Raw genomic sequence first — 10,379 nt, 5'->3', positions numbered from 1 at the left:
TTCATTCCCTGGTCGGGGAACTAAGATCCCACATGCGGCGTGAGAAGGGCCTTCGAGGCTGTCCCGTCCATCTGCGTCCCACTCCTTCCCTAACCTCACCCAGTACTCCAGCCACACAGAGCGGCTGAGCCCCCCTAAAAACCAATGCAGTACTGCTCACTGGGCACGCATGTTCTCTCCACTTCCTTTTTTTAAAAATTTTATACATATATGTATACATAAGTATGTATGTGTGTGTATATATATATATATATATATATTGCAAAATGATCAGCACAATAATGTAAGTTAACACAGTCATCCCCTCACAGAGTTATACGTCCCCACTTTCTTGACAAGAAGAATCCTGGCCTAATCTACACAGTCCAGGTCAACCATCACATCCCTGAGGAAGCCTGCCCTTCCCTTTCCTCCCAGATAGAGTTCGTTACTCCTTTTGCTTCCATGGTATTTTTCCATACCCCTTGTTACATTATTTGTCTACCTAAACCAGAAGCTATGTAACCTCCTGCAAATATTTTGTTTAGCTTGCATGATGGTGTGTGTGTGTGTGTGTGTGTGTGTGTGTGTGAAAGAGAGAGAGAGAGAGAGAGAGACAAATTTTACATTTAAAAAAACCCCCAGATTTCTAATTTCTCTTGACAAATCGGAAGGTCAGGCCAGCTTGGAGTTTCACTTCCTTCTAACAACCATCCACCGCAACACATCCACTTGTGCTCCTTTTAGAGGGGTGTGTGGCCCCAGTTTAACCCCACCCCTGTCTTTTGCCCTCTTCTCATTTACGTACCTACCCAGCCTTGTAGACAGTTAGGTTTTAAGCCTTGGAGCTGGATCATGTTTCTCATGTGTTCTGTTCCCGTTTACAAATATTCCGCCTCCTTGTCCCCATAAACCGTTTAGCTGTCCTAGAAATTCCAATATGTTGGCAAAGAGTAAATGAATAGAATCAGGTCAATAAAGAATATAAATGTCACAAATTCCTTTGTTAAATCGTGTGCTCCAATTTTTGACTTGGCAAACAGTCCCTGCCTCACCATCTTCCAACTCTCACTCCAGTTAGTTCCCTGTGGGTAAGATGCTCCCATTGGAGTGGAGCAAGGAAGGTGGCATCAGGGCAGGAAACATGAGTTTTCCAGAAAAGAGAGGTTTAGGGCAGTTATCTGTTCAAAAAGGGTTGCTTAAATTTTGATTACATAGCAAATGATATAGGTGGAAAAATATTCATTTTTCAAATGAGATGGGCTGGTGGAAACTGGGATTGCACTAAAAATATACAGTAAGTTTCTTTGGAACCGAATGGAATTGAGAACATGATGTTGGGTGGGAACGTGCGGAAGGTGCAAACAGTCTGGGGCATACAGGAGGGGACAGGTAGATGGCCGACTTCCAGCCAGACAAATCAATATCCATCCTTGATATAGGCCCGGAAAGCTCAGCTAGTGTTGAAGTCCTGCTCATTCAATTACATTTTTTTAATTTTTTGATATTTATTTATTTGGCTGTGCCGGGTCTTAGTTGTGGCATGCGGGATCTTCGTTGCGGTATGCGAACTCTTAGTTGCGGCATGTGGATCTAGTTCCCTGACCAGGGATAGAGCCCGGACCCCCTGCATTGGGAGCGTGGAGCCTTAGCCACTGGAGCACCAGGGAAGTCCCATGATTCAATTACATTTAAACAAACAAACTGATCATCAGGGGACTCTATCTGGAAGGACTCACCCTTAGTCCCTAGATGTGAGATGGCTCAGGGCCTGGCTCAGAACCCATGGAACAGTCCTCTGTGTGTCACAGGAAGGGCACGGTTAGGAGTGGCCTGGAAACCAGACACTCAGCCCAGCCAAGGATGTCTCAAACATGGAAAATGGGGCTTACTGGAGACTCACTGAGCCCAGGACCTCGCTCCATCTCTCATCTCTGTGCCCATTAAAAAATGGATGACAGGGACTTCCCTGGTGGTGCAGTTGTTAAGAATCCGCCTACGAATGCAGGGCACACGGGTTCAATCCCTGGTCCGGGAAGATCCCACATGCTGTGGAGCAACTAAACCCATGTGCCACAGCTACTGAGCCTGCGTTCTAGAGCCCATGTGCCACAACTACTGAACTCGCGCGCCACAACTACTGAAACCCGCGCGCCTAGAGCCTGTGCTCCGCAACAAGAGAAGCCACAGCAATGAGAAGCCCGCGCACCACAGCGAAGAGTAGCCCCCACTCGCCGCAACTAGAGAAAGCCCGTGTGCAGCAACGAAGACCCAACAGCCAAAAATAAATAAATAAAATTAATTAATTTTTTTTTGCAGTATGCGGGCCTCTCACTGCTGTGGCCTCTCCCTTTGCGGAGCACAGGCTCCGGACGTGCAGGCTCAGCGACCATGGCTCACGGGCCCAGCCGCTCCGTGGCATGTGGGATCCTCCCGGACCGGGGCACGAACCCGTGTCCCCTGCATCGGCAGGCGGACTCTCAACCACTGCGCCACCAGGGAAGCCCTAAAATTAATTTTTTTTAAATGGCTGGCAGGAGGACATAAAGGCTGAAAGTAGCTCAAACATAAGCAGACATCAGAATTACCTGGAGGACTCGTAAAACACAGATTCCTGGGCCCCATACCCAGTGTTTCTGAGGCAGCTCGTCTGGGGTGGAGCCCCCAAATTTGCATTTCTAACCATTTCCAAGAGATGCCGATGCTGCTGATCCCCAGACCACATTTTGAGAACTACTGATGTAAAGAAATGTTTACTAGCAGCCTCCAGACCCTAGAGCCCACTTAAAGAGGTGATGTGTAATTTTCCCTAGAATCCCTAGGTGATGCTCTGTACCCTCCTAATCTGCATCACCACAGAAGCTCCTTGAAGACCTCCATCCAAACTTCATCGAACAGAGAAAGCATTAACCAATGATTGGTGGCATGAATTCACTCTTGGCATAAAGAAAGTGGTAAAGTGAATCTTGCCTCCTCTCCCAAGGCAGCCCCAAGACCCAAGCCACAGGTCTTCTGGGAAAATTGGCAGGGATGGCTTCTTGCTCATTAGCATTACTCAGACTCAATTCTCCTTTCCAAAGACCTCCCTATTAATTCAGTTCAACACAATTCGATATAATTAATGTAATAATTTGATTCCCTGGTGAGATAACCTACCACAACAACCGGAGCAATAAGCTTCAAATTTTATTGGGAAAATTCCTCAGACTCAGCCCTCCAGGGCCTGACTGAATAGATGGGAAAAGGATCCAGGTGATTCTGAAGCACATGAGCCTGCCCGTTCCCTGAGAAACACTCCAATAGAAGCCTAAGAACTCGACAATTTTAGGTCCCCACTCATTTCCTTCTCTTACATATATTTCCAGGAGGAAGTTGTCAAAACCAACATTTCCATCAAGAGTCTGGCAAATCCAGGATAACTTTCTCAGCAGAGCCTCGTGTCCCACTTCCAGAACTGAAGCTGGGGTACCTACAGTATCTCCAAGAGTAAATTATTCTAATTAAATTCAATATAACAAATGTTAATTAGTGACCTATGAATTGGTTAGAAATTGCATTCTGCTGCTAGGGACAGAATCTCAGTGGCAGTGATCTCAGTGGCGGTGGCTTAAACAAATTTGTTGTTTATTCTATTACGTGAAAATATTAGGAAGTGGTTGATCAAAGCTGGGACTGGGGGCTTCCCTGGTGGCTCAGTGGTTGAGAGTCCGCCTGCCGATGCAGGGGACACGGGTTCATGCCCCGGTGCGGGAAGATCCCACATGCCGCGGAGCGGCTGGGCCCATGAGCCATGGCCACTGAGCCTGCGCGTCCGGAGCCTGTGCTCCGCAACGGGAGAGGCCACAGCAGTGAGAGGCCCGCGTACCGCAAAAAAAAAAAAAAAAAAAAAAAGCTGGGACTGGGGCTCCATCAGTTCATCAGAGATCAAGGCTCCTTCCACCTTCTTGCTCAGGGTAATAAAATGGCTGTATTCCATCATGTCTGTATTCCAGGCAGGAAAAGCGGGGACAAGAAAAGGGGGAGACCTGCTCCCAGCTGAGTCATTCTTCTGTTAAATGTTGTCCTGGAAGCCCCAACCAGCAATGCCCCCTTACATATCACTGAGCACCCCTTGATGCAAGTGAAACTGAGGAAGTAGCACACCCCTGACCCAGAGACTATCAGGATTCCATCACTAAGGAAGAGAGAAGAATGGAAGTTGAGTAAGGTGACTGGAAGTCTCTGCCATGACCTACTAAGGACCAGGTGGCATAAGGAGGCAGGAGGCAGAGCTGTGTAACCCGTAGTCCATTAGGGAGGACTCACAGAGCACACAAACAAGTAAAAGAGTCGTAGAACAGGTGCTGCAGGGCTTTTGTCAGGAGAGGGCATTTGAGTTGTTTCCTGATGTACAGGTAGAATGGTAACTCACACAGGTGGATAGTAAAGAAAGTTACTCTGGGCAGACAACATGTTTGGGAAACAATTGGGCTCAGTCGGAACCCACACAGAGAAAGCTTTCAGGGCTAGAATGATGTTTAGCGACCATTGCATTGAGAGGTTCTTAACCTGGGATCCACACACAGCCCCACTGTGTGGGCTGCAGGGAGCCCTGAAATTCCTGAAATTCTAGGCGAAACTTTTTATGTGTGAGTGTATTGTACTTTTCATATGAAAGGTGTTCAAGATAATTCCCATATTGTTCTTTCCAATCTTTCCCCAAAATTGCTCACCCCATCCTCCACTTTTGTCCCTTTACACACAACTTAGTCACCAACACTAATTCCTCCTTTTTCCCCAACTCCCCAGCCTCCACACTCTACCCCCACTTGACCCATGCTGTTCCTCCCTCTTGTGATTACTCCTTCCTGCTTCTCCTCTTCCCCCTAGATATGGAAAGATAGGTAGTGATTTCCCCATCACTGGAAGTATTCAAACATAGACTGCACAAATACAGTAGGAAAGGTAATTATAGAAGGGAAATTATAAAAGAGATTTATCTGAGTTAGAAGCAACAGAAGTGAAGCATCAGATCCCATCCCAGCCTGAGATTCTAGGATTCCTTTTGCCATGAATGGCTTTTGGCTTTAGTATTTCTCCAGGAAGTCTTCCTTTCCCATCCCCATCCACCACTGTCTCTTATCTCCTTTTAATGCTAATACTTCTTGCATGCAATATTCAACTTGACATTTGCTTTGTAACCTGTTTTTGTAAGTTTCCCATCTTTTTCCTATGTATAGGTCTAATGTCAAGAAAATAGATTATAACTAATTCAAGATAAGAACTGAGTCTTCACTGTCCTTGCCCATAGGGTGACCAACCATCCCAGTGTGCCTAGGACTGAGGAGTTTCCTGAGACATGGGACTTTCAGTGCTGAAAGTGGGGAAATCCTGAGCAGACCAGGATGAGTCAGTTACCCTACTTGCCCAAGAAATGGGCACATCATAGTACCTGCTTGTTGATGGCTAACTGTGGTAGACATTTCTGCTGTTCACCAGTATTTCTGGTTCTCTTCTCCTTCTGGGCACACATTACACTTCTCCATCCCCTCGAAGTTGTGCATGACCATGCGACTTGCTTTAGCCAATAAAATGTGAGTGGACTTAATGTGTGTCACTCCTGAGTGGAAGAATTTAAGACCCCATGCGCCATTCTCCATACACTGTCTTCTCTTGGCCTGGCAAACCCTGAAGCCATGGAGTTGGGATGGCTGCATCTTAGAATGGTGTCGGATATCTCTGTGAAGCAGAGCCCTCGGCCTCCCCATGCCAGACGGGTCGTGTGAGCAAAACTTAGCTTCACTCATAAGTTGCTGAGATTTGCATGTTTTTCATCACTGCAGCAAAACCTTACATAACCTGACTGGCACGACCACCACCAGAAATCTCATTAGTAACTTATTTAAACTCAAGTTCCTAAAGCAAAAAAAAAAAAAACTCCTTAGGGTTTTTTCTCAGGTGGAACTTCAAAGCACATAACCAAAAAGCCAGTTGTGTGAACATAGGAAATCTGAGCCTGGTCTCCCAGGAAGCTTAAAGAAGCCGGAGGCAAGAGCTCCTGAGAACAGAGTCTCTGGGAACAGAATTTGCCTTCCTGGTTCCTACCCACCAGCCAAGTTACTGATTCCAACTGCTGACATTAAAATTCCAGATCATTTTTAGAAAGTTCAACTCTTCGATGTTCAGATGGGAAACTCTCCAAAAAGAGAAACAACAGGTTCAGGATCACCCAAGACATTACTGGTTATGATCTCCCTACACATTTTTGGCCCTGTTTGTCCTTTACACTGCTTTCCTACCTAGCTCCTCACAATCATTGTCTATTTCCTTGGGATTTCACATCCTTACCCACTTGATGGTGAAAAACTAGTCTCAATCTCATGCCTGGGTTTAAAAACATATATATTTTTAAAATTTATTTATTTTTGGTTGCATTGGGTCTTCGTTGCTGCGCAGTGTGTGGGCTTCTCACTGCGGTGGCTTCTAGTTGTGGCACGTGGGCTCAGTAGTTGTGGCACACGGGCTTAGTTGCTCCGCGGCATGTGGGATCTTCCCTGACCAGGGCTTGAACCCGTGTCCCCTGCATTGGCAGGCGGATTCTTAACCACTGCGCCACCAGGGAAGCCCTAAAAACATATTTTTTCGAGAACATTTTTCTTATTATGACAATAATTTTCTTATTATAATAGAAGTGTATACTCATTTTTTTAACATAAGAAAATGAATATCCAAACTCTCACCCTCATGAGAGGGTGTTCATAGGTAATCACTATGAACACTTTTTAAAAATAAGAATGAATTTGTTACATTTTATGACATTTAAAAACCTCATCCTCATAAGTATTTTAGCAGGTTACATGACATTCTATTTTTATGGATATATCATAATTTTTTTAACCAAGCTCCTTTTCTTGGATATTTACTTTGTTCTGGTTTTTTGCTTGTTTGTTGGTTTGGGTTTTTAGTAAATCATGAGCACTGTTTCATAATCATTGTTAATTTAAATAGATACTCTTTCCTCATTACCTGTTCAGCGCGTCCTACAGCAGTGGTTCTCACACATAAGCATGGCTCAGGATCACTGGGAGGGCTTAGGAAGCTAGAGATTGCTGAGCCCCATCTCCAGAGTTTAGGATCTGTAGGTCTGGGTGGGGTCTGAGAATTTGTATTTCTATCAAAGATTTCTGGTAGTGCTTATGCTGTTGATTTGGGGGCCACACCTTGTGAACCACCGTCTTATTCTTCTTCCCGAGAAACTAATATCACCTGTGTCCTCAGTTTCCTTTCTTTGAACCTGCTGCAATTGGGTTTTTACTCTGTGGAGGGGGAAGTTCTGTAGTGGTCTCACTTTCTTTTCCCTTTCAAGACTGTAAGTCCCTTTCATCAGCACATCCTTCCAAGTGGTACACACTCACACTGATTTTCAAAGTTAGGTGTCTTTTTCCTGCATTGCCACTCCCAGAAACCTCAGCTAGTAACAAAGCAAGGGTAAACAAAAGTTCTTTTTTCCAGACTCTGACATGTTACATCCCTTATTCTCCCTGCATCTGCCTGTCTGCCTCACGAAGTTGTGATGGGCAACATCGATTCAAAATGGATAGAGTAGAATATTACAGGTGTTTGTGAGCTGGAAGGAGCTGTGGACCCAGAAGTGGGGAGGCATTACAATTAAACTTCCCATTATTATGTATTTGTAGGGAAATGTTTGGAAGCTTAGGTTCTGGAGTTAGAACTGGATTTTTATCTGGGCTCTGATACTTACTAGCTTTGTGAGCTTAGGCAAATCACATATCGGAGCCTGATTTTCCTCACCTGTAAAATGGAGGAACTAATACCTTTGTTGCAAGGAGATTGCAAGAAATCGAAATAATATGTGCAGAGAAGCCGGGACAGAGACAACTCAATAAATGGTAGCTGTTGCGTTTACTAAATAATTGTTTTAATTTTTTTTTTCCTGGCCTTTTCTCTGCTGCGGGCCTGGAAAGGAATCCATTGATCGTAGGGATCTTTTCGGCCCTGGCCCGAGTTTTCTATCATTTACAAGGATTCTGGTCACCTGCTCAGGCGGCGGCTCCGCGCGCCCAGCCGGCTTCGCTGAGGCCCTGATTTTCGAGTATTTACGGCGCGCGGCCGTCCTAGCTCCCGCTCAAGTCTGCGCTTCCAGGTTCAGTCTCAGGGTCTCGCCGGCAGCCCCGGCCGGCGGGCGCGGAGCCGGCAGCGGGGCCAGAACGGCAGGGTCCTCTGGGGGCCCCGGAGTTGGGAGGCGGCGTCCGGGAGTCCCCCGAGGAGGATGGGCTGCGGAGACAGCAGGCTGAGCTGCTGCAAACCCCCCAAAAAGGTAAAGGGCGCCGGCGGAGAAGTTTGTCTTCGGAGGGGAAGGAGGGTGCGGAACCACTCCGCCTCAGGGGACCCTCGGTGCCCCGGGTTCCCTCGGGTCGGCCGGGGATGCCGGACGCAGAACAGCTAGAGGCCGGCGCGGAGGGAGGCGGGGAAGACTCGGCCGGGCGGCGCTCTTTCCCTCACGGCCCTGGGCTCAGCCGCGCGGGGCAGCCGAGTTTACAAACACGGCCCCAGGGCCCGGGAAGGGCAGCTGATTCCGGCTGGCGGGCTGGGGAAATGTCTAGTGCCTATGGCAGGTGCCTTTTCCTTCGGTCTGGGGCTGCTCGCTGTGTGGCCGTGGACATGTGACTCGACCTCTCTGGGCCTTGGGTTTTCCCACCTTTAAGAGGCAGATTATCTCTAGGGCCGCTACTCGGACGCAGAGTGGTCCACGGCTTTACATCATCGGCATCACCTGGAACCTGTTAGAAATGCAGAATCTCTGGCTGTGCCCCAGACTTACTAAAATAGAACCTTTTAACAAGATGCCCAGGTGATTACAAGTTTGAGAAGTGCTGGTATAGAGCCTTTTCAGGCCCCGGAGCCGGTGCATGTGGGCTGTCCTAAGGGTAGCTGGGAGGGGCCAACGAGGGGGGAGATTTACCGCCTTCTGCTTCCCTTCCCTCCCTTCCTGTCCCTCCCCCAAGGGGCCTCCGAGCTGGGGCAGGGCCCAGGAGACTCTACTCGGGTTTCTTGCAGTGGGACCAGCTGCCCCTTGGGTTCTGACAAGCCCAGAAGGTTCAGAGTCTGGAACCAGAGGACACCCTGAGGCACAGAGAGGGAAGGGAGGACCCTCAAGTCCTGAGCCTTTTTCCTACGACTGCCTGCCCTCCAGCCAGGAGGGAATAGGTGGTCCTATAAACTTGATGATCAGTCCCCTGAGACCTCAAGAGCCCCCCCCCCGCCCCCCCCACACACCCTGTGACACTATTTAGTCATTTTTCATTGAACTTGAGTGTCTGCTGCGTTGCCTGTGCTTGAGCACAAGCTTTTCTACTTATTGAGAATGCAGGACTGTCCCCAACCTGGGTGATTCTATTTCCTGCCCTGTGCCTAGTCCAGGGAGAAGAGTTTCTGTCCCAAGTACAGTGCCTCCTCCGCTTTCCTTGCTCTTCCTTTATTCCCAGTTCAAGAAACCTCACCGAGCTCTGACCCAGAAACCCTCCTGTCTTCCCTGGCTCCAACAGGGAAACTGAGGCTTGCCTCCATCAGTGGAAGCAGAGGCTGGCTGATGGGATGATGCGCACGTAAACCTGAGCCTGGCTTGAGACTTAGAACAAACTGGTGATAGGTGGGCATGATCCGCAGTGTTAATCCTAGCTCTGCCACAAGCATCCTGTGTGACCCCAAGTGAGCCATTAGTACTCTCTGGGCCTCAGTTTCTCCCTCTATATGGAGAGGGAGGGCGATGAGCAGGATGATTTCTAAGAGTCTGAGAATCTGTGTTCTCTGCACCGGTGTTCTCTGCTCTCTCAGTCTGCAAAGTGGGCCAAGGGTGAATTCCGTCTACACAGTGGTGGGAGGAGACTGGAGGAGGAGCCCTGTTCCAGGCCTTGACTCTTCCATAGTCCAGAAGAGGAGACCACAGTGAGCATGGGTTCCCTGGCCTCGTGGCCTTTCTGAAAGCCTCGCCAGCTGTCCCTGTCTGTCCCTGGCACAGCCTGAACTGGACCCCCTGTCTCAAGCTGTGAAGGGCAAGTGAAGTCAGCAGAGACTATCCCTGTGGGAAAGGGCCTTGGGTACCACCTGGGCTGATGCACCCAACATACAGATAGGAGATTAAAGCCTGGAGAAGGAAGGGTCTTGACTGAGGTCACAGAGCAACTTAGAGTAGAGCCCAGGTGTCCAGTCCCCTAGCCCAGTGTTCTTTGTCTCTGCCCCTACTCGGTGCTTCCAGTGGCTTCTTGTTGATTCCAAAGCCCTTTGGCATTTAAAGCCTTTACCCTGTTGCCTCAGAGCAGCCTGGCTTTTCTTCCTGCCCCAGCAGTGCCAGGCCCCTGCCCCTGAGTGGCAGGATTTATAAGCTGATTTTGTTTAAAGTT

At 48.3% G+C, this 10,379-nt stretch overlaps 1 protein-coding gene across 2 annotated transcripts in view; it reads left to right on the top strand.

Moving 5' to 3' along the window:
* The first annotated feature begins 8,145 nt into the window (after positions 1-8,145).
* CCDC69 (coiled-coil domain containing 69) overlaps positions 8,146-10,379 on the top strand; it is a 37,401-nt gene continuing 35,167 nt past the window's right edge. For both annotated transcript variants that reach the window (XM_082652489.1, XM_082652491.1), the window contains exon 1: positions 8,146-8,296. In XM_082652489.1, coding sequence (XP_082508615.1) covers positions 8,249-8,296 — 48 coding nt within the window. In that variant the 5' untranslated portion in view covers positions 8,146-8,248. The remainder of the gene's footprint in view (positions 8,297-10,379) is intronic.

This window comes from Grampus griseus (assembly GCF_964374135.1).
Source record: "Grampus griseus genome assembly, chromosome: 3".
Classification (NCBI taxonomy): Eukaryota; Metazoa; Chordata; class Mammalia; order Artiodactyla; family Delphinidae; genus Grampus; species Grampus griseus.
The sequence above is the reverse complement of the archived record's forward strand: the minus strand, read 5'-3'. Positions and strand labels throughout refer to the sequence as shown.